Genomic DNA, 24,438 nt, shown 5'->3' with positions numbered 1-24,438 from the left:
AATCATGTCCAATAAATTGAATTTACCACAGGTGGACTCCAATTTAGTTGTAGAAACATCTCAAGGATGATCAATGGAAACAGGATGCACCTGAGCTCCATTTTGAGTCTCGTAGCAAAGGGTCTGAATACTTATGTTAATAAGGTATTTCTGTATTTGTCATTATGGGGTATTGTTTGTAGATTGCTGAGGACTTTTTATTTATTTAATCAAGTTTAGAATAAGGCTGCAACATAACAAAATGTAGAAAAAGTCATGGGGTTTGAACATTTTCCAAAGCCAAACTATGCCCACTATACCTGTATGCCCTTTGAGCCAGGTTGCTGCAGTAGTTTGACGGCACGTGTGTACGTGTTCATCTGTCCCCTCCCATCATGCCAGGTGAGACTAGACCCTGGCCGGCGAGGCAGTTGGTAGCTTAGCTCCTCTGCAGAAACGGTTTGCTCCAGGGATGCACGGCAGAACCTGAAGCTGGACGCAGCTGCAGACAGACAGACAGTTTAGTTTATTAGACGTTTGAGAAACATGGCACTTCTAATTCTGACGTGAGACCGAGAGCTTGTTGAATAAAATCCCCAAAACCATTCAGTTAAAAACACTCTCAGTTGTATGTGGCCATGTCATAGTAGTCATAAAACACACTGTATATATAATAAGAAATCACTTACGAAAAATAAAATATGGTTTAAAAATATTAAACTCAAATCCACGATTAATTTAACAAAAACTCTTCAATCACAATGTGACTACTACTACAGTTCTATAACTCTGTAATTTACTGTAACCCTGCCCTTTCTCTCCTGCCCCTCTCTCTCTCCCCAGTCTCTATTTAGTTCTGTGTATCATAGTGACAGAGAGACAGTGTTTTGAGTTTTGAGCCAAAAGGACAATTCTGGTGTAAATCTGCTCATAGCTGACAAGCCAGAGACTATTCCGTAGAGCAGAGGTGATACAGAGTTCAGAGAAACATTATGAAGAAACAAAAAAGGAAAGAAAAGAGACTGAAGAGAGAAATGTATTTCAGAGAGCAGTGATGTCTTTCCTGTCTGCTTTCTCCCCTCTCTCCCCCATCTCTGTCGATTCTGTGGTCCCTCTCTCTGCTGTCCTATGTTGTTTGTCTGTGGGGTTGAATATCACAGAGATTACTGCAGGGGAGAACAGCAGAAAGAGAGGGTGAGAGAGAGGGGGTGAGAGGAGGAGACAGAAGGGAGAAATCAGGAGAAAGAGAGGGTGAGAGAGAGGGGGTGAGAGGAGGAGACAGAAGGGAGAGAACAGCAGAAAGAGAGGGTGAGAGAGAGGGGGTGAGATGAGGAGACAGAAGGGAGAGAACAGGAGGAGAAGCATTGAGCGGGCCTTCCAAGTAAACTTAGCAGGGAGAGAGAAGAAGAGGAAGGAGAGTGGAGAGTCCTGTCAGTGAACTGTAAATCGACTGGTTATGGGCGAAGAGAGAGAAAGATGGAGAGAGAAGGAGGAGTAGAGCGATAGAGAGAGTGGGAGGGACGGATAATGATTTGGTGAATAACTGAGGAATGTTGGGAGACATAAAAAGTGTCTACAGGTTTTAGTGGTTAAAAATCAGCGCGGATAAAGCTTACCAGCACCAACCATATACCCAATCTGTTCCAGTCCCTTTGAAAGTGTACCAGATAAAGAGTGTCTACAGGTTTTAGTGGTTTATTACCAGCACCAACCATATACCCAATCTATTCCAGTCCCTTTGAAAGTGTTCCAGATAAAGAGTGTCTACAGGTTTTAGTGCTTTATTACCAGCACCAACCATATACAGTGCCTTGCGAAAGTATTCGGCCCCCTTGAACTTTGCGACCTTTTGCCACATTTCAGGCTTCAAACATAAAGATATAAAACTGTATTTTTTTGTGAAGAATCAACAACAAGTGGGACACAATCATGAAGTGGAAAGACATTTATTGGATATTTCAAACTTTTTTAACAAATCAAAAACTGAAAAATTGGGCGTGCAAAATTATTCAGCCCCTTTACTTTCAGTGCAGCAAACTCTCTCCAGAAGTTCAGCGAGGATCTCTGAATGATCCAATGTTGACCTAAATGACTAATGATGATAAATACAATCCACCTGTGTGTAATCAAGTCTCCGTATAAATGCACCTGCACTGTGATAGTCTCAGAGGTCCGTTAAAAGCGCAGAGAGCATCATGAAGAACAAGGAACACACCAGGCAGGTCCGAGATACTGTTGTGAAGAAGTTTAAAGCCGGATTTGGATACAAAAAGATTTCCCAAGCTTTAAACATCCCAAGGAGCACTGTGCAAGCGATAATATTGAAATGGAAGGAGTATCAGACCACTGCAAATCTACCAAGACCTGGCCGTCCCTCTAAACTTTCAGCTCATACAAGGAGAAGACTGATCAGAGATGCAGCCAAGAGGCCCATGATCACTCTGGATGAACTGCAGAGATCTACCGCTGAGGTGGGAGACTCTGTCCATAGGACAACAATCAGTCGTATATTGCACAAATCTGGCCTTTATGGAAGAGTGGCAAGAAGAAAGCCATTTCTTAAAGATATCCATAAAAAGTGTTGTTTAAAGATTGCCACAAGCCCCCTGGGAGACACACCAAACATGTGGAAGAAGGTGCTCTGGTCAGATGAAACCAAAATTGAACTTTTTGGCAACAATGCAAAACATTATGTTTGGCGTAAAAGCAACACAGCTCATCACCCTGAACACACCATCCCCACTGTCAAACATGGTGGTGGCAGCATCATGGTTTGGGCCTGCTTTTCTTCAGCAGGGACAGGGAAGATGGTTAAAATTGATGGGAAGATGGATGGAGCCAAATACAGGACCATTCTGGAAGAAAACCTGATGGAGTCTGCAAAAGACCTGAGACTGGGACGGAGATTTGTCTTCCAACAAGACAATGATCCAAAACATAAAGCAACATCTACAATGGAATGGTTCAAAAATAAACATATCCAGGTTTTAGAATGGCCAAGACAAAGTCCAGACCTGAATCCAATCGAGAATCTGTGGAAAGAACTGAAAACTGCTGTTCACAAATGCTCTCCATCCAACCTCACTGAGCTCGAGCTGTTTTGCAAGGAGGAATGGGAAAAGATTTCAGTCTCTTCGATGTGCAAAACTGATAGAGACATACCCCAAGCGACTTACAGCTGTAATCGCAGCAAAAGGTGGCGCTACAAAGTATTAACTTAAGGGGGCTGAATAATTTTGCACGCCCAATTTTTCAGTTTTTGATTTGTTAAAAAAGTTTGAAATATCCAATAAATGTCGTTCCACTTCATGATTGTGTCCCACTTGTTGTTGATTCTTCACAAAAAAATACAGTTTTATATCTTTATGTTTGAAGCCTGAAATGTGGCAAAAGGTCGCAAAGTTCAAGGGGGCCGAATACTTTCGCAAGGCACTGTACCCAATCTATTCCAGTCCCTTTGAAAGTGTTCCAGATAAAGAGTGTCTACAGGTTTTAGTGGTTTATTACCAGCACCAACCATATACCCAATCTATTCCAGTCCCTTTGAAAGTGTTCCAGATAAAGAGTGTCTACAGGTTTTAGTGCTTTATTACCAGCACCAACCATATACCCAATCTATTCCAGTCCCTTTGAAAGTGTTCCAGATAAACAGTGTCTACAGGTTTTAGTGGGTTATTACCAGCACCAACCATATACCCAATCTATTCCAGTCCCTTTGAAAGTGTTCCAGACAAAGTGCTTTCATCAGCCAGCACCCTTTCACAGTCAAGATTGTGAAAGGTGGCGTAGCAGTAAGTCGTCCTGTCGTGTCGTGTCCCTGTATATTTCGTTTATTTTTCGTTTATTTTTTGTTTTTTTACATATTTTTCGTTTTTTACATAGCTACCCCTTTAAAAACATTTTGCTAAACCTAAGCTTCCAAATACGCTGGATCTTCACAACTAGCTATCTAGCTAAACCACAACCCCGGATGATTACCCCTGGCTAGCGTTTCCACCCACTTAGCTTGAAGCTAGCCCGGCCTGCGCTACCACCGTAGCATACTCCTGAGCTACAATACCCGGGCCCACGACCGGTCTATCGATGTCACCGCATGAAGAGGAATAAACAGACTCACCCCATCGCGACGTCCCCCAAAGGCTAACTCTCTAGCCCTCGCTATCTCCCTGCTTGCTAATTCGGCCTGCTAACTGCTAGCTTGTCCAGCTCCGGTCCGCTAACTGCTACCTTGTCTAGCCCGGGCCTACAAACTGTTAGCTTGTTAGCACAGGCCTGCTAACCGCCTGAATCGCCGCGTCCCAAACGCCCACCGGACCCATATTTACTTTCTATCTCTTTTGACTTTTAATTTGTTTATACCTTCCGGAAACCTGCCTCACCCAATGTGATACGGAATCGCTATTATTTTTTATTTATTTTTAGAACACACTCAAGAACCTCCAGAAGCTAACCAGCTAACTAGCTACAAGCTATTTAGTCATTGTTAGTTTTTTTAAACCTGGATAACACTCGCCAGTCCAGCTTCCCTGCCCCATCCACCGCTGCCCCCTGGACACTGATCTCTTGGCTACATAGCTGATGCACGCTGGACTGTCCATTAATCACGGTACTCCATTCTGCTTGTTTGTTTTCTGTTGGCCCTGTTGCCTAGTCTACGCCATTTTACCTGCTGTTGTTGTGCTAGCTGATTAGCTGTTGTCTCACCTACTGTTTTAGCTAGCTTTCCCAATTCAACACCTGTGATTACTGTATGCCTCGCTGTATGTCTCTCTCAAATGTCAATATGCCTTGTATACTGTTGTTCAGGTTAGTTATCATTGTTTTAGTTCACAATGGAGCCCCTAGTTCCACACTTCATACCCCTGATAACTCCTTTGTCCCACCTCCCACACATGCGGTGACCTCACCCATTACTACCAGCATGTCCAGAGATACAACCTCTCTCATCATCACCCAGTGCCTGGGCTTACCTCCGCTGTACCCGCACCCCACCATACCCCTGTCTGCGCATTATGCCCTGAATATATTCTACCATGCCCAGAAACCTGCTCCTCTTATTCTCTGTCCCCAACGCTCTAGGCGACCAGTTTTGATAGCCTTTAGCCGCACCCTCATACTACTCCTTCTCTGTTCCGCGGGTGATGTGGAGGTAAACCCAGGCCCTGCATGTCCCCAGGCACCCTCATTTGTTGACTTCTGTGATCGAAAAAGCCTTGGTTTCATGCATGTCAACATCAGAAGCCTCCTCCCTAAGTTTGTCTTACTCACTGCTTTAGCACACTCTGCTAACCCTGATGTCCTTGCTGTGTCTGAATCCTGGCTCAGGAAGGCCACCAAAAATTCAGAGATTTCCATACCCAACTATAACATCTTCCGTCAAGATAGAACTGCCAAAGGGGGAGGAGTTGCAGTTTACTGCAGAGATAGCCTGCAAAGTAATGTCATACTTTCCAGGTCCATACCCAAACAGTTCGAACTACTAATTTTGAAAATTACTCTCTCCAGAAATAAGTCTCTCACGGTTGCCGCCTGCTACCGACCCCCCTCAGCTCCCAGCTGTGCCCTGGACACCATTTGTGAATTGATCGCCCCCCATCTAGCTTCAGAGTTTGTTCTGTTAGGTGACCTAAACTGGGATATGCATATTAACCCTGCCAGTCCTACAATCTAAGCTAGATGCCCTCAATCTTACACAAATCATCAAGGAACCCACCAGGTACAACCCTAACTCTGTAAACAAGGGCACCCTCATAGACGTCATCCTGACCAACTGGCCCTCCAAATACACCTCCGCTGTCTTCAACCAGGATCTCAGCGATCACTGCCTCATTGCCTGTATCCGCTACGGAGCCGCAGTCAAACGACCACCCCTCATCACTGTCAAACGCTCCCTAAAACACTTCTGTGAGCAGGCCTTTCTAATCGACCTGGCCCGGGTATCCTGGAAGGACATTGACCTCATCCCGTCAGTTGAGGATGCCTGGTCATTCTTTAAAAGTAACTTCCTCACCATTTTAGATAAGCATGCTCCGTTCAAAAAATGCAGAACTAAGAACAGATACAGCCCTTGGTTCACCCCAGACCTGACTGCCCTCGACCAGCACAAAAACATCCTGTGGCGGACTGCAATAGCATCGAATAGTCCCCGTGATATGCAACTGTTCAGGGAAGTCCGGAACCAATACACGCAGTCAGTCAGGAAAGCTAAGGCCAGCTTCTTCAGGCAGAAGTTTGCATCCTGTAGCTCAAACTCCAAAAAGTTCTGGGACACTGTGAAGTCCATGGAGAACAAGCGCACCTCCTCCCAGCTGCCCACTGCACTGAGGCTAGGTAACACGGTCACCACTGATAAATCCATGATTATCGAAAACTTCAATAAGCATTTCTCAACGGCTGGCCATGCCTTCCGCCTGGCTACTTCAACCTCGGCCAACAGCTCCGCCCCCCCCGCAGCTCCTCGCCCAAGCCTCTCCAGGTTCTCCTTTACCCAAATCCAGATAGCAGATGTTCTGAAAGAGCTGCAAAACCTGGACCCGTACAAATCAGCTGGGCTTGACAATCTGGACCCTCTATTTCTGAAACTATCTGCCACCATTGTCGCAACCCCTATTACCAGCCTGTTCAACCTCTCTTTCATCTCGTCTGAGATCCCCAAGGATTGGAAAGCTGCCGCAGTCATCCCCCTCTTCAAAGGGGGAGACACCCTGGACCCAAACTGTTACAGACCTATATCCATCCTGCCCTGCCTATCTAAGGTCTTCGAAAGCCAAGTCAACAAACAGGTCACTGACCATCTCGAATCCCACCGTACCTTCTCCGCTGTGCAATCTGGTTTCCGAGCCGGTCACGGGTGCACCTCAGCCACACTCAAGGTACTAAACGATATCATAACCGCCATCGATAAAAGACAGTACTGTGCAGCCGTCTTCATCGACCTTGCCAAGGCTTTCGACTCTGTCAATCACCATATTCTTATCGGCAGACTCAGTAGCCTCGGTTTTTCGGATGACTGCCTTGCCTGGTTCACCAATTACTTTGCAGACAGAGTTCAGTGCGTCAAATCGGAGGGCATGCTGTCCGGTCCTCTGGCAGTCTCTATGGGGGTGCCACAGGGTTCAATTCTCGGGCCGACTCTTTTCTCTGTGTATATCAATGATGTTGCTCTTGCTGCGGGCGATTCCCTGATCCACCTCTACGCAGACGACACCATTCTATATACTTTCGGCCCGTCTTTGGACACTGTGCTATCTAACCTCCAAACAAGCTTCAATGCCATACAACACTCCTTCCGTGGCCTCCAACTGCTCTTAAACGCTAGTAAAACCAAATGCATGCTTTTCAACCGGTCGCTGCCTGCACCTGCATGCCCGACTAGCATCACCACCCTGGATGGTTCCGATCTACAATATGTGGACGTCTATAACAACCTAGGTGTCTGGCTAGACTGCAAACTCTCCTTCCAGACTCATATCAAACATCTCCAATCGAAAATCAAATCAAGAGTCGGCTTTCTATTCCGCAACAAAGCCTCCTTCACTCAAGCCGCCAAGCTTACCCTAGTAAAACTGACTATCCTACCGATCCTCGACTTCGGCGATGTCATCTACAAAATGGCTTCCAACACTCTACTCAGCAAACTGGATGCAGTCTATCACAGTGCCATCCGTTTTGTCACTAAAGCACCTTATACCACCCACCACTGCGACTTGTATGCTCTAGTCGGCTGGCCCTCGCTACATATTCGTCGCCAGACCCACTGGCTCCAGGTCATCTACAAGTCTATGCTAGGTAAAGCTCCGCCTTATCTCAGCTCACTGGTCACGATGGCAACACCCATCCGTAGCACGCGCTCCAGCAGGTGTATCTCACTGATCATCCCTAAAGCCAACACCTCATTTGGCCGCCTTTCGTTCCAGTACTCTGCTGCCTGTGACTGGAACGAATTGCAAAAATCGCTGAAGTTGGAGACTTTTATCTCCCTCACCAACTTCAAACATCAGCTATCTGAGCAGCTAACCGATCGCTGCAGCTGTACATAGTCCATTGGTAAATAGCCCACCCTTTTCACCTACCTCATCCCCATACTGTTTTTATTTATTTACTTTTCTGCTCTTCTGCACACCAATATCTCTACCTGTACATGACCATCTGATCATTTATCAATCCAGTGTTAATCTGCAAAATTGTAATTATTTGCCTACCTCCTCATGCCTTTTGCACACATTGTATATAGACCCCCCCCTTTGTTTTCTAATGTGTTATTGACTTGTTAATTGTTTACTCCATGTGTAACTCTTTGTTGTATGCTCACACTGCTATGCTTTATCTTGGCCAGGTCGCAGTTGCAAATGAGAACTTGTTCTCAACTAGCCTACCTGGTTAAATAAAGGTGTTCTCAACTAGCCTACCTGGTTAAATAAAGGTGTTCTCAACTACACTACCTGGTTAAATAAAGGTGTTCTCAACTAGCCTACCTGGTTAAATAAAGGTGTTCTCAACTGGCCTACCTGGTTAAATAAAGGTGTTCTCAACTAGCCTACCTGGTTAAATAAAGGTGTTCTCAACTAGCCTACCTGGTTAAATAAAGGTGTTCTCAACTAGCCTACCTGGTTAAATAAAGGTGTTCTCAACTGGCCTACCTGGTTAAATAAAGGTGTTCTCAACTAGCCTACCTGGTTAAATAAAGGTGTTCTCAACTAGCCTACCTGGTTAAATAAAGGTGTTCTCAACTAGCCTACCTGGTTAAATAAAGGTGTTCTCAACTAGCCTACCTGGTTAAATAAAGGTGTTCTCAACTAGCCTACCTGGTTAAATAAAGGTGTTCTCAACTAGCCTACCTGGTTAAATAAAGGTGTTCTCAACTAGCCTACCTGGTTAAATAAAGGTGTTCTCAACTAGCCTACCTGGTTAAATAAAGGTGTTCTCAACTAGCCTACCTGGTTAAATAAAGGTGTTCTCAACTAGCCTACCTGGTTAAATAAAGGTGTTCTCAACTAGCCTACCTGGTTAAATAAAGGTGTTCTCAACTAGCCTACCTGGTTAAATAAAGGTGGTCTCAACTAGCCTACCTGGTTAAATAAAGGTGTTCTCAACTAGCCTACCTGGTTAAATAAAGGTGTTCTCAACTAGCCTACCTGGTTAAATAAAGGTGTTCTCAACTAGCCTACCTGGTTAAATAAAGGTGTTCTCAACTAGCCTACCTGGTTAAATAAAGGTGTTCTCAACCTGCCTACCTGGTTAAATAAAGGTGTTCTCAACTTGCCTACCTGGTTAAATAAAGGTGGTCTCAACTAGCCTACCTGGTTAAATAAAGGTGTTCTCAACTAGCCTACCTGGTTAAATAAAGGTGTTCTCAACTAGCCTACCTGGTTAAATAAAGGTGTTCTCAACTAGCCTACCTGGTTAAATAAAGGTGTTCTCAACTAGCCTACCTGGTTAAATAAAGGTGTTCTCAACTAGCCTACCTGGTTAAATAAAGGTGTTCTCAACTAGCCTACCTGGTTAAATAAAGGTGTTCTCAACCTGCCTACCTGGTTAAATAAAGGTGTTCTCAACTTGCCTACCTGGTTAAATAAAGGTGTTCTCAACTAGCCTACCTGGTTAAATAAAGGTGTTCTCAACTAGCCTACCTGGTTAAATAAAGGTGTTCTCAACTAGCCCTTCTGGTTAAATAAAGGTGTTCTCAACTAGCCTACCTGGTTAAATAAAGGTGTTCTCAACTAGCCTACCTGGTTAAATAAAGGTGTTCTCAACTAGCCTACCTGGTTAAATAAAGGTGTTCTCAACCTGCCTACCTGGTTAAATAAAGGTGTTCTCAACTAGCCCTTCTGGTTAAATAAAGGTGTTCTCAACTAGCCTACCTGGTTAAATAAAGGTGTTCTCAACTAGCCTACCTGGTTAAATAAAGGTGTTCTCAACTAGCCTAACTGGTTAAATAAAGGTGTTCTCAACTAGCCTACCTGGTTAAATAAAGGTGTTCTCAACTGGCCTACCTGGTTAAATAAAGGTGTTCTCAACTAGCCTACCTGGTTAAATAAAGGTGTTCTCAACCTGCCTACCTGGTTAAATAAAGGTGTTCTCAACTGGCCTACCTGGTTAAATAAAGGTGTTCTCAACTGGCCTACCTGGTTAAATAAAGGTGTTCTCAACTAGCCTACCTGGTTAAATAAAGGTGTTCTCAACTGGCCTACCTGGTTAAATAAAGGTGTTCTCAACTGGCCTACCTGGTTAAATAAAGGTGTTCTCAACTGGCCTACCTGGTTAAATAAAGGTGCTCTCAACTGGCCTACCTGGTTAAATAAAGGTGCTCTCAACTAGCCTACCTGGTTAAATAAAGGTGTTCTCAACTAGCCTACCTGGTTAAATAAAGGTGCTCTCACCTAGCCTACCTGGTTAAATAAAGGTGTTCTCAACTAGCCTACCTGGTTAAATAAAGGTGCTCTCAACTAGCCTACCTGGTTAAATAAAGGTGTTCTCAACCAGCCTACCTGGTTAAATAAAGGTGTTCTCAACTAGCCTACCTGGTTAAATAAAGGTGTTCTCAACTAGCCTACCTGGTTAAATAAAGGTGTTCTCAACTGGCCTACCTGGTTAAATAAAGGTGTTCTCAACTAGCCTACCTGGTTAAATAAAGGTGTTCTCAACTAGCCTACCTGGTTAAATAAAGGTGTTCTCAACTGGCCTACCTGGTTAAATAAAGGTGTTCTCAACTAGCCTACCTGGTTAAATAAAGGTGTTCTCAACTAGCCTACCTGGTTAAATAAAGGTGTTCTCAACTAGCCTACCTGGTTAAATAAAGGTGTTCTCAACTAGCCTACCTGGTTAAATAAAGGTGTTCTCAACTGGCCTACCTGGTTAAATAAAGGTGTTCTCAACTAGCCTACCTGGTTAAATAAAGGTGTTCTCAACTAGCCTACCTGGTTAAATAAAGGTGTTCTCAACTAGCCTACCTGGTTAAATAAAGGTGTTCTCAACTAGCCTACCTGGTTAAATAAAGGTGTTCTCAACTAGCCTACCTGGTTAAATAAAGGTGTTCTCAACTAGCCTACCTGGTTAAATAAAGGTGTTCTCAACTAGCCTACCTGGTTAAATAAAGGTGTTCTCAACTAGCCTACCTGGTTAAATAAAGGTGTTCTCAACTAGCCTACCTGGTTAAATAAAGGTGTTCTCAACTAGCCTACCTGGTTAAATAAAGGTGTTCTCAACTAGCCTACCTGGTTAAATAAAGGTGGTCTCAACTAGCCTACCTGGTTAAATAAAGGTGTTCTCAACTAGCCTACCTGGTTAAATAAAGGTGTTCTCAACTAGCCTACCTGGTTAAATAAAGGTGTTCTCAACTAGCCTACCTGGTTAAATAAAGGTGTTCTCAACTAGCCTACCTGGTTAAATAAAGGTGTTCTCAACCTGCCTACCTGGTTAAATAAAGGTGTTCTCAACTTGCCTACCTGGTTAAATAAAGGTGGTCTCAACTAGCCTACCTGGTTAAATAAAGGTGTTCTCAACTAGCCTACCTGGTTAAATAAAGGTGTTCTCAACTAGCCTACCTGGTTAAATAAAGGTGTTCTCAACTAGCCTACCTGGTTAAATAAAGGTGTTCTCAACTAGCCTACCTGGTTAAATAAAGGTGTTCTCAACTAGCCTACCTGGTTAAATAAAGGTGTTCTCAACTAGCCTACCTGGTTAAATAAAGGTGTTCTCAACTAGCCTACCTGGTTAAATAAAGGTGTTCTCAACTAGCCTACCTGGTTAAATAAAGGTGTTCTCAACTAGCCTACCTGGTTAAATAAAGGTGTTCTCAACTAGCCTACCTGGTTAAATAAAGGTGTTCTCAACCTGCCTACCTGGTTAAATAAAGGTGTTCTCAACTAGCCCTTCTGGTTAAATAAAGGTGTTCTCAACTAGCCTACCTGGTTAAATAAAGGTGTTCTCAACTAGCCTACCTGGTTAAATAAAGGTGTTCTCAACTAGCCTACCTGGTTAAATAAAGGTGTTCTCAACTAGCCTACCTGGTTAAATAAAGGTGTTCTCAACTGGCCTACCTGGTTAAATAAAGGTGTTCTCAACTAGCCTACCTGGTTAAATAAAGGTGTTCTCAACCTGCCTACCTGGTTAAATAAAGGTGTTCTCAACTGGCCTACCTGGTTAAATAAAGGTGTTCTCAACTGGCCTACCTGGTTAAATAAAGGTGTTCTCAACTAGCCTACCTGGTTAAATAAAGGTGTTCTCAACTGGCCTACCTGGTTAAATAAAGGTGTTCTCAACTGGCCTACCTGGTTAAATAAAGGTGTTCTCAACTGGCCTACCTGGTTAAATAAAGGTGCTCTCAACTGGCCTACCTGGTTAAATAAAGGTGCTCTCAACTAGCCTACCTGGTTAAATAAAGGTGTTCTCAACTAGCCTACCTGGTTAAATAAAGGTGCTCTCAACTAGCCTACCTGGTTAAATAAAGGTGTTCTCAACTAGCCTACCTGGTTAAATAAAGGTGCTCTCAACTAGCCTACCTGGTTAAATAAAGGTGTTCTCAACCAGCCTACCTGGTTAAATAAAGGTGTTCTCAACTAGCCTACCTGGTTAAATAAAGGTGTTCTCAACTAGCCTACCTGGTTAAATAAAGGTGTTCTCAACTGGCCTACCTGGTTAAATAAAGGTGTTCTCAACTAGCCTACCTGGTTAAATAAAGGTGTTCTCAACTAGCCTACCTGGTTAAATAAAGGTGTTCTCAACTGGCCTACCTGGTTAAATAAAGGTGTTCTCAACTAGCCTACCTGGTTAAATAAAGGTGTTCTCAACTAGCCTACCTGGTTAAATAAAGGTGTTCTCAACTAGCCTACCTGGTTAAATAAAGGTGTTCTCAACTAGCCTACCTGGTTAAATAAAGGTGTTCTCAACTAGCCTACCTGGTTAAATAAAGGTGTTCTCAACTAGCCTACCTGGTTAAATAAAAGTGTTCTCAACTAGCCTACCTGGTTAAATAAAGGTGTTCTCAACTGGCCTACCTGGTTAAATAAAGGTGTTCTCAACTAGCCTACCTGGTTAAATAAAGGTGTTCTCAACTAGCCTACCTGGTTAAATAAAGGTGTTCTCAACTGGCCTACCTGGTTAAATAAAGGTGTTCTCAACTAGCCTACCTGGTTAAATAAAGGTGTTCTCAACTAGCCTACCTGGTTAAATAAAGGTGTTCTCAACTAGCCTACCTGGTTAAATAAAGGTGTTCTCAACTAGCCTACCTGGTTAAATAAAGGTGTTCTCAACTAGCCTACCTGGTTAAATAAAGGTGTTCTCAACTAGCCTACCTGGTTAAATAAAGGTGTTCTCAACTAGCCTACCTGGTTAAATAAAGGTGTTCTCAACTAGCCTACCTGGTTAAATAAAGGTGTTCTCAACTAGCCTACCTGGTTAAATAAAGGTGTTCTCAACTAGCCTCCCTGGTTAAATAAAGGTGTTCTCAACTAGCCTACCTGGTTAAATAAAGGTGTTCTCAACTAGCCTACCTGGTTAAATAAAGGTGTTCTCAACTAGCCTACCTGGTTAAATAAAGGTGTTCTCAACTAGCCTACCTGGTTAAATAAAGGTGTTCTCAACTAGCCTACCTGGTTAAATAAAGGTGTTCTCAACTAGCCTACCTGGTTAAATAAAGGTGTTCTCAACTAGCCTACCTGGTTAAATAAAGGTGTTCTCAACTAGCCTACCTGGTTAAATAAAGGTGAAATAAAAAAATACATAAATAAAACAGTGAACTAAACTGGCCTCTGTTTAATAAAGTGAACCTCCTGGCTAGGGAATGGGATCCACAGTAATATACAGGATATACCCAGTACTATACAGGATATACCCAGTACTATACAGGATATACCCAGTACTATACAGGATATACCCAGTACTATACAGGATATACCAAGTACTATACAGGATATACCAAGTACTATACAGGATATACCAAGTACTATACAGGATATACACAGTACTATACAGGATATACACCTCTTCATTAAGGATCCAATGTTTATCTCAATTTCAAATCATTTAGGGGCAACAATTAAGTACCATAATAGCTTCTTAGCAAATGGCAATTTCTCAAGCAAGAATTTTGCTCGGACTGTCTGGGAGTGGTCTGAGTAGGGAAGGGAAAACAGAACGTGCTCTTATTAGCAGAGAGGTTTGGAACTCTCTTGCTTATTGGTCTATTAACTCATTCATCCCAACAAAATAGGCAGAGATTTCAGGCAGTCTTTTGAACATGTCTAACACTGAAAGGGCATTATCATAATTTTCACAATAATATTCCAATCTCATAGTGTGGAAATATATAAAAATAAAATTAAACACATTTTTGACTGCACTGAGCCTTTAAGACCAGCCACGCATGATTAACTACTGTCCCCACCTTCATTGACACAACACTATAACTGACATCAGAGCTTATGGTTTCATTTGCAGGTCACTCTCAGCTCACAAGCATTTCGCCACAATCGCATTAACATCTGCTAACCATGTGTATGTGACAAATACATTTGATTTGATTAGAGTGTCTTCTATCCAGAGAAGAAGGTTTGAATGACCTCTGATATTCACTGCAGAGCAGTAAACGACACATCAGACATATGTATCATTGGTGAAAGGTGAGAGAGACTCAGAGTCAAGGGCAAAGCCCAAGGGGATATGTGCAGTCAAATTGAACAGAGAATGTTTCTCAGATGACACCCTATACTTTCTAGTGCAGTACATTTGACAAAAGCTCAGAATTAGTGCTCTTTATGTGTCACGGGATTCTTCTGTTGAAGGAAAGGAGGACCAAAACGCGGCGTGGCTTGTGTTCATCTTGATATTTAATTAAAGAAAGTACTGAACACTGAATACAAAAACAATAAACAAATAACGACCGTGAAGCTAAATGAGAACTGTGATGACACAAGCAATCAACATAGACAATCACCCAAACAAACAGTGCAACCCAGGCTACCTAAGTATGATTCTCAATCAGAGACATCTAATGACACCTGCCTCTGATTGAGAACCATACTAGGCCGAAACATACAAATCCCCAAATCATAGAAAAACAAACATAGACTGCCCACCCCAACTCACGCCCTGACCATACTAAATAAATACAAAACAAAGGAAATAAAAGGTCAGAAGGTGACATTATGGGAAATCAGGTGTTTAATATAGTTTTAAAAAGTTGTCTCCAATGTGTGTTTCCTGGTCTCTTTTATGACGCAGTCTCAGTTGTATACTTGTGTGTGCCATAGCACTCTCTCTGTACCTTTCCTACGATTCAGCAGGATAGAGTATATATCTCCTTGGCCATCTGTCTGTCTATATTTATATATATTTGATCAGATTGGAGCCAGGCCATCTCCCCCATCTCGACCTCCTCAGTAAGTGATGTTGTGTTAAGTGCTACAGTCGTTCTCAATAAAATATATTATCACCTAGAGGGGAGAGGGAGGAGAGGAGTGAGGGAAGGAGATGAGAGGAGGGGATTAGAGGAGGAGAGGAGAGTGACCACGAATGGAGGGAGAGGAAGGAGACAATGAAAGAGAAAGGAAGAGAGGGTGGAAATACAGAGGAAAGTTAAAGATGCTTCACTTGAATTACAGTCTTCTATCTAGAGGAGGTTTGAAATACCTCTGATGTTCACTGCATACAGGGCCTTCTGAAAGTATTCAGAACCCTTTAAATGGATACAAATACATCTACACACAGTACCACATAATGACAAAACTATTATTATTTTTAGAAAATGTTGCACATTTATTACAAATAAAAACAGAAGAACCTTATTTACGTAAGTATTCAGACCCTTTGCTATGAGACTCAAAATTGAGCTCAGGTGCATCCTGTTTCCATGGATCATCCTTGAGATATTTCTACAACTTGATTGGAATCCACCTGTGGTAAATTAAATAGATTGGACATGATTTGGAAAGGTACACAGATGTTATATATGGTCCCACAATTGACAGTGCATGTCAGAGAAAAAGCCAAGCCATGAGGTTGAAGGAATTGTCCGTAGAGCTCTGAGACAGGATTGTGTCGAGGCACAGAAGATCATTGAAGAGCATTGAAGATCCCCAAGAACACAGTGGCATCCATCATTCTAAAATGTAAGAAGTTTGGAACCACCAAGACTCTTCCTAGAGTTGACCGTCCAGACAAACTGAGCAATCGGGGGAGAAAGGCCTCGGTCAGGGAGGTGACCAAGAACACGATTGTCACTCTGACAGAGTTCTAGAGTTCCTCTGTGGAGATGGGAGAACATTCCATAAGGACAACCATCTCTGCAGCCCTCCGCCAATCAGGCCTTTATGGTAGAGTGGCCAGACGGAAACCACTCCTCAATAAAAGGCACAGGAAGGTTCACCTTCCAACAGGACAACGACCCTAAGCACACAGCCAAGACAAAGCACCAATGGTTTCTGGACAAGTCTCTGAATGTCCTTGAGTGGCCCAGCCAAAGCCCGTTCTTGAACCTGATCAAACGTCTCTGGAGAGACCTGAAAATAGTGACGCTCCCCATCCAATCTGACAGAGATTGAGAGGATCTGGAGAGAAGAATGGGAGAAACTCCCCAAATACAGATGTGCCTTGTAGCGTCATGCCCAAGATGACTTGAGGCTGTAATCGCTACCAAAGATGCTTAAACAAAGCACTGAGTAAATGGTCTGAATACTTATATAAATTGGATATTTCAGTTTTTTAAGTTGAATGAATTAGCAAAAAAAATGTAGAAAAAACCTTTTTTGGTTCGTCATCATTTGGTCACCACCACTTAACCATATCACAGCTAAAGCTTTTGAAATCTCCAAGCTATTCCCCTTTTTAAAAGACAATAAGTTATTATGTCTTGTACCATGGAAGGTTGTTCCAATCCAAATCCCACGGTAGAATACCATACCACTTTTGAACAGTACTCATTTGCTCCAAAAGAGGACATTCTAATTCTGGGGGCTAAAAACATCCACCCCCACATTTTGGCCACTTAATCTGAGAGCGGCCGAACTTCATTTTGTAGTAATTTCACGCTTTCTGTAATACATGAAATAGAAAACTCTAAATATAGAGTGGAAAGCAGAAAATACATAGCAGATTTTCCCTAGGTCTACGTCTAACTGTGGTCTAAATTATGTCTCTCAGCAAATGTGTTTATGGAGTAGGACCAGGGTATTTACCTTCGTCCCTCTCTATGGGATCCCTTAAATTAGACCATCTGACAGAGCGGAGCAGGGGAAGTGAGGCAAGAAGGGAAATCTAGAAATATATAAATAAAACCATATCTTTTTTCAAGGCACAATCACTGGCCCTCAATCCTGAACACAGATTGTATATGTGCCCTGTAGCTCTCAGAAACGGGGGAAATAATCGCCCATCGGTACCCCAGAGTAGAGTAAAGAGAAGTGTTGAAAGGTCAATGTAGAAAATGCCAGACTTTGACCTTAGCACTCAGTCTCTCCAGGCACCGTGTCTATGAGGCCGAGGGGGCACAGTGTTAGACAGTGTTAGGAGAGGACTTGCATTCCCAGTGAGAGTGAACGTCCCAGCTGGTGATTTATATAAGCCCATATAGATGTACAATGTGATAGTACGGAGGAAACAGAACTATTGATTATCTCCCACTGTGTCACACATTTACACTACAGATAACACACGCAGAGATACTTTCTCCTCTCCTTTCCTCCTCTCTCCCTCCCTCCTAAGTTATCATAATAATGGCTGGAATGGAGTGAATGGAATGGCATCAAACACATGGAAACCATGGAAACCATGTATTTAGTGTGGTTGATACCATTCCACCTATTCCGTTACCAGCCGTTACCACGAGTGCGTTCTCCCCAATTAAGGGGCTACCAACCTCCTGTGGTCTTGATATTACGAAGTAAACACTCACAGCTCTGAAATAGGTGCAATCACTATAGTCTAAAGACAAACACGCACACTAAAGAGAAGTACCTTCAGCAATAGCCTGCAGAGTCTTGCAGGGTGATAGCTGGGATGAGGGAATCAATGAGCTCATTGGTCTAATCATCAGCTTCAACTAAAAATCACAGGTCTCTAACGAATTTAGTTGATTCTCAATACTTGTTTTAATGTAAGCTGGTGGAAGGACTGTAGCTTGCATGGACAGCAAAGCTCCATTGTATCCACCCACACACTGGTCTGCAAGTGATGTAAGTAGAGTGGACTCCAGTTCATTGTAATGGTCACATGTAGTGTGTAGATCGATACCGTGCTCCCCTGCCGTGACCTCAAACCACAGAGAGATGGATTGACTGTCCTCAAGCTCTAACCACTACCCGCTGACTTACTACCTGTGTGTATGTCTTTTCCAGGGATGGTATGCATTGATGAAATAACCATTGTTGGCTATGTATATGCTAATGATCTGTATTGAACTGCACTATAGATACGTTAACTGTATAAGTTCAGCATGCTTGTCCTAGATTAGAGTCCTACCGCTGCCATAGAGCCTAGTGGCAGCCTAGGCAAGAACTCATGCAAATTCTGTTCATATATAATCATATTTAGACGTTTTTATTTTCAATAGTTACATTTGTGTTGATCAAATCTTGATATCACGAATTGGTTCCTGCCTGTAAATAGCTGAAAATCAGTGTTGTCAACAAGCCGGCTAATGCTAGCTAGCCGGTGTTTGTTTTAATTAGAAATACATTACTACTTACTTTGGGTTCTTTTTCACCAACGGTGACCAAGAGGAGGCTTATGCATCCAGAGCTGGCAGCGTGCCAGCTTTTTCATTGCTTAGGAGGATACTTCTCAAGTAAGGAATAGGCTTTACTCTGTGGGGAGCTCAAACTTCATCACAGTCCCAACACAGAGAATCTGCAGATGGTGAGACGCCCTGGAGCTGCCTGCCTGCCTACCTTCCTGCCTTTAGACATGCTGAGCTGACCACCACTGCCGCTGACCATCTCAATCAATTAAATATTATTTGAAACATGCTGTCAAGGCTGTGGGTAACTGGTGAAAGGAGTCAGGCGCAGGAGAGATGAGATGCGTGGACAAGGTATTTAATACAAGATAACACCAGTATAAGCACAATACTATGGTGCTGGAAAAATACCAGTACCACGACATAAACGGGCTTAATAACAAAACCCGGCAACAAAATGCAGTCATTAACAACAATAAAACACACACATAAAAATGGGGGAAACCAGAGGGTTAAATAAGGAATATGTAATAGGGGAATTGAAACCAGGTGTGTAGAAAACAAAGACAAAACAAATGGAATATGAAAAGTGGATCGGTGATGGCTAGAAGGCCGGTGACATCGACCGCCGAATGCCGCTCGAACAAGGAGAGGGACCGACTCCAGGGGAAGTCGTGACACATGCTTTGCAAACAACAGGTGAAATGCTTACTTATACAAGCCCTTCCAAACAATGCAGAGAAAAAAAATATATCTGAAAAATAATAAAACAATGAATAAATATACAAAGAGAAAATAAAATAATGGGCAAATATTGCTGACGTTGAGGGAGAGGTTGTTGTCCTGGCAACAACCTGCCATGTCTCTGACCTCCTCCCTGTATGCTCTCATCGTCGTCAGTGATCAGGCCTACCACCATCATGTCGTCTGTAAACTTAACCATGTCTCTGACCTCCTCCCTGTATGCTCTCATCGTCGTCAGTGATCAGGCCTACCACCATCATGTCGTCTGTAAACTTAACCATGTCTCTGACCTCCTCCCTGTATGCTCTCATCGTCGTCAGTGATCAGGCCTACCACCATCATGTCGTCTGTAAACTTAACCATTTCATGTGTATGATCACACATTTGTGACCATTGCTGAATGGTCCCTGCAGCGTACCATCGCAAATATGTGATTGGAACAGTAGCAACAGATCGCGTCTAAACAGTATTGTTGTCTGAAAAGCATCTTAACAATGTTTTGTACTGATGAGAAATAAAGATCTCCACAACTTTATTCCTCAATTTCACCTTCTATAAGACTGCAAACTTAATCATCAAAGCATCACACAGAGGACATCACACAACCAAACTCCTTCCAAAAACCATTCTAAATAACTGGTTGCGGCCATATTTATGGAGGATTTATCAACAAATGGGGGGCAAACACTAAAGAAGTTCATAAGCTAAATAAAAATACAACTGGCAACCCTGAGGTACCAGTTACAATCTGATGATGCCAAGTTCAAAACAACTGGGATCTTGGAAGTGGGAACTCAGAAATCTGCGACTTCCGACTTCAGTGCATTCAAGACGACTGGGAACTCTGAAAAAAATGAGGTCCGTCGTTTTGAATGGTCATCCAACTCGGAATTCCAACTCAAGAACTCTCGGGGGCCACTTTCTAGAGCTCTGACTGTCCGACTTGAAGATCACTGACATCATGATTTGACCTCATATTTTTCCCGAGTTCCAATTTGTCTTGAAAGCGCCATAAGTCAGTCGAGTGAACCTTCACCTCGTTTTGTTATAACATCTTTGGTCTGACAGAAGCTTACGTGACAATCAGAATGCATTGTATGATCTCAACACATACTGAAGCTGGCAAAAATTATAGCTAAGGATTAGCTATTTTAAACACATCATATGTGTCCATTACAATCTATGCAAGAATCAGAATGCATTATTTGTCACCAGTACTTGAAAACGTGAAGAAAACAGTAAATAAAAACAGTAAATACGGTGTGCATTCTAAATGTTTTCCGACCACTGACTTTTTCCACGTTTTGTTATGTTACAGCCTGATTCTAAAATGGATTTAAAACATGTAAATACTCATCAATCTACACACAATACCCCATAATGACTAAGCGAGAACAGATTTACAAAAATACCGTATTTACACAAGCAATTAGACCCTTTGCTATGAGACCTGAAATTGAGCTCAGGTGCATCCTGTTTATATTGATCATCCTTGAGATGTTCCTACAACTTGATTGGAGTCCACCTGTGGTAAATTCAATTGATTGGACATGATTTGGAAATGTCTATATAAAAGGTCCCACAGTTGACAGTGCATGTCATAGAAAAAAACCAAGCCATGAGGTTGAAGGAATTGTCCGTAGAGCTCTGAGACAGGATTGTGTCGAGGCACCAATCTGGGGAAGGGTACCAAAACATTTCTGCAGCATTGAATGTCCCAACAACACAATTGAATTCATCATTCTTAAATAGAATAAGTTTGGAACCACCAAGACACCTCCTAGAGCTGGCCGGCCCAGCCGAACTGAGCAATCGGGGGAGAAGGGCCTTGCTCAGAGAGGTCACCAAGAACCCGATGGGTCGAGAGCTCGAGAGTTCCTCTGTGGAGATGGAAGAACCTTCCAGAAGGAAAACCATCTCTGCAGCACTCCACCAATCAGGCCTTTATGGTAAAGTGGACAGATGGAAGCCACTCCTCAGTAAAAGGCACATGGCAGCCCGCTTGGAGTTTGCCAAAAGGCACCTAAAGGACTCTCAGACCATGAGAAACAAGATTCTCTGGTCTGATGAATCCAAGGTTGAACTATTTGGCCTAAATGCCAAGCGTCGCGTCTGGAAGAAACCTGGCAACATCCGTATGCTGAAGAATGGTGGTGGAAGCATCATGCTGTGGGGATGTTTTTCAGCGTCAGGGACTGGGAGACGAGTCAAGGAAAGATGAACGGTACAAAGTACAGAGAGATCCTTGATGAAAACTTGCTCCAGAGCACTCACCGATCATTCGGATTTAGAAATGCAATGTACATATTTAGTCTTGTATGTCTTTGTCGTCTCTCTCTGTTGAAATCGCCCGATCAGTCTGTGACGAATGGTTGTCTGGTTGTCCACCAGAGGTCACCATGTCCTTAGTAGTTGTAGTAGGTTTCCTTTGTTCTGGAAGTGTCTGTTAGGATCGATACATCAGAGTACCACACGTGGTGGGAGGGAAATATTCTTCCCCTCTCGTCTTAGACTGTCTCCTTCAAAGGTACACATGCAGTTGTCCTCGGTCAAGTTTACTAGACTAAAGTACTTAAACAGCTGCATACTGAATGTTCCGATGTAGTCTTTATCTTCTTAACTTGAGAGTTTGAGGATCTGTCCATTTGTCAGCCGTGTAGCCACCGCTTCATGCTGTCTGGTCTGGTAGTTTTAAGTCATTGTGCAACAGATATTGCTTCATCTGTGGATCTGTTGGGTTGGTATGCAAATTGGAGTTGGTTCAGAGTGCCTGAGATGATGGTGTTGATGTGAACCAAGGCCAGCCTTTCAAAGCATTTCATGGCTGCAGATGTGAGTGCTATGGGGCGATAAGTCAGTTAGACTGGTCACCTTGGCATTCTTGTGCACAGAGACTATAGTGGTCTGCATGAAACATGTAGGTATTACAGATTGGGTCAGGGAGAGGTTGAAAATGGCAGTGGAGACACTTGCCAGATGGTCAGCACATGCTTTAAGTACGTGTCCTGATAATTTGTCTGGTCCTGCAGCCTTGTGAATGTTAACCTCTTTAAAGGACTTACTCACATTGGATACGGAGACCTTGTTCACACAGTTTTCTGGAACAGCTGGTGCTCTCATGCATGGTTCAGTGTTGCTAGCCTCGAGTGAGTATAGAATGTATGTAGCTTGTCTGGCAGGCTAGATTCAATGGACAGACCCAGGGACTCTGATGGCACAGCTGGCGCTGCAGTACAGCGCCCTTAACCACTGCGCCACCCGGGAGGCCCCCGGAAATCAACATTTGAGAGTGCACTGACCCTGGTGCTAGAGGGGGTACACAGCTGAGGTTGAATCGGGGTACGGGACTATAACATTTTTGGGAACCACTGGTCTACAGCATATCATGAGGTATTCAAACTCAGGCGAGCTGAACCTCAATACTTCATTAATATTAGAGATCACCATGTCACGCCCTGACCTTAGTATTCTTTGTTTTCTTTATTATTTTGGTTAGGTCAGGGTGTGACATGGGTGATATGTGTGGTTTTGTCTTATTCTAGGGTGTTAGTACTATCTAGGGTTTTTTGTAGATTTATGGGGTTGTTTTCATCTAGGTGTTTATGTTGGTCTATGGTTGCCTAGATTGGTTCTCAATTAGAGGCAGGTGTTTATCGTTGTCTCTGATTGGGAACCATATTTAGGCAGCCATCTTCTTTGGGTATTTCGTGGGTTATTGTCTATGTCTAGTTGCATGTTAGCACTGTGTTTATATAGCGGTCACATTCGTCTTTATCGTTTTGTTGTTTTTGCTTAATTTATTTATTTATTTATTTATTTTACCTTTATTTAACCAGGTAGGCAAGTTGAGAACAAGTTCTCATTTACAATTGCGACCTGGCCAAGATAAAGCAAAGCAGTTCGACAGATAAAACGACACAGAGTTACACATGGAGTAAAAACAAACATACAGTCAATAATGCAGTATAAACAAGTCTATATACAATGTGAGCAAATGAGGTGAGAAGGGAGGTAAAGGCAAAAAAAGGCCATGATGGCAAAGTAAATACAATATAGCAAGTAAAATACTGGAATGGTAGTTTTGCAATGGAAGAATGTGCAAAGTAGAAATAAAAAATAATGGGGTGCAAAGGAGCAAAATAAATAAATAAATTAAAATTAAATACAGTTGGGAAAGAGGTAGTTGTTTGGGCTAAATTATAGGTGGGCTATGTACAGGTGCAGTAATCTGTAAGCTGCTCTGACAGTTGGTGCTTAAAGCTAGTGAGGGAGATAAGTGTTTCCAGTTTGAGATTTTTGTAGTTCGTTCCAGTCATTGGCAGCAGAGAACTGGAAGGAGAGGCGGCCAAAGAAAGAATTGGTTTTGGGGGTGACTAGAGAGATATACCTGCTGGAGCGTGTGCTACAGGTGGGAGATGCTATGGTGACCAGCGAGCTGAGATAAGGGGGGACTTTACCTAGCAGGGTCTTGTAGATGACATGGAGCCAGTGGGTTTGGCGACGAGTATGAAGCGAGGGCCAGCCAACAAGAGCGTACAGGTCGCAATGGTGGGTAGTATATGGGGCTTTGGTGATAAAACGGATTGCACTGTGATAGACTGCATCCAATTTGTTGAGTAGGGTATTGGAGGCTATTTTGTAAATGACATCGCCAAAGTCGAGGATTGGTAGGATGGTCAGTTTTACAAGGGTATGTTTGGCAGCATGAGTGAAGGATGCTTTGTTGCGAAATAGGAAGCCAATTCTAGATTTAACTTTGGATTGGAGATGTTTGATATGGGTCTGGAAGGAGAGTTTACAATCTAACCAGACACCTAAGTATTTGTAGTTGTCCACGTATTCTAAGTCAGAGCCGTCCAGAGTAGTGATGTTGGACAGGCGGGTAGGTGCAGGTAGCGATCGGTTGAAGAGCATGCATTTAGTTTTACTTGTATTTAAGAGCAATTGGAGGCCACGGAAGGAGAGTTGTATGGCATTGAAGCTTGCTTAAGTGTTCTTCTTGTTCTTCATTAAATAAAGAAGAATGTATTCTAACCACGCTGCGC

At 42.9% G+C, this 24,438-nt stretch overlaps 1 protein-coding gene across 1 annotated transcript in view; it reads right to left on the bottom strand.

The window, feature by feature from the left end:
* Positions 1 to 24,438, bottom strand: part of LOC116357763 (sterile alpha motif domain-containing protein 10-like) — a 156,565-nt gene that overhangs the window by 73,990 nt on the left and 58,137 nt on the right. The window contains exon 2 of the mRNA XM_031806348.1: positions 300 to 481. Coding sequence (XP_031662208.1) covers positions 300 to 481 — 182 coding nt within the window. The remainder of the gene's footprint in view (positions 1 to 299; positions 482 to 24,438) is intronic.

This window comes from Oncorhynchus kisutch, linkage group LG27 (assembly GCF_002021735.2).
Source record: "Oncorhynchus kisutch isolate 150728-3 linkage group LG27, Okis_V2, whole genome shotgun sequence".
NCBI lineage: Eukaryota > Metazoa > Chordata > Actinopteri > Salmoniformes > Salmonidae > Oncorhynchus > Oncorhynchus kisutch.
This window is presented reverse-complemented; position numbering and strand designations above follow the sequence as displayed.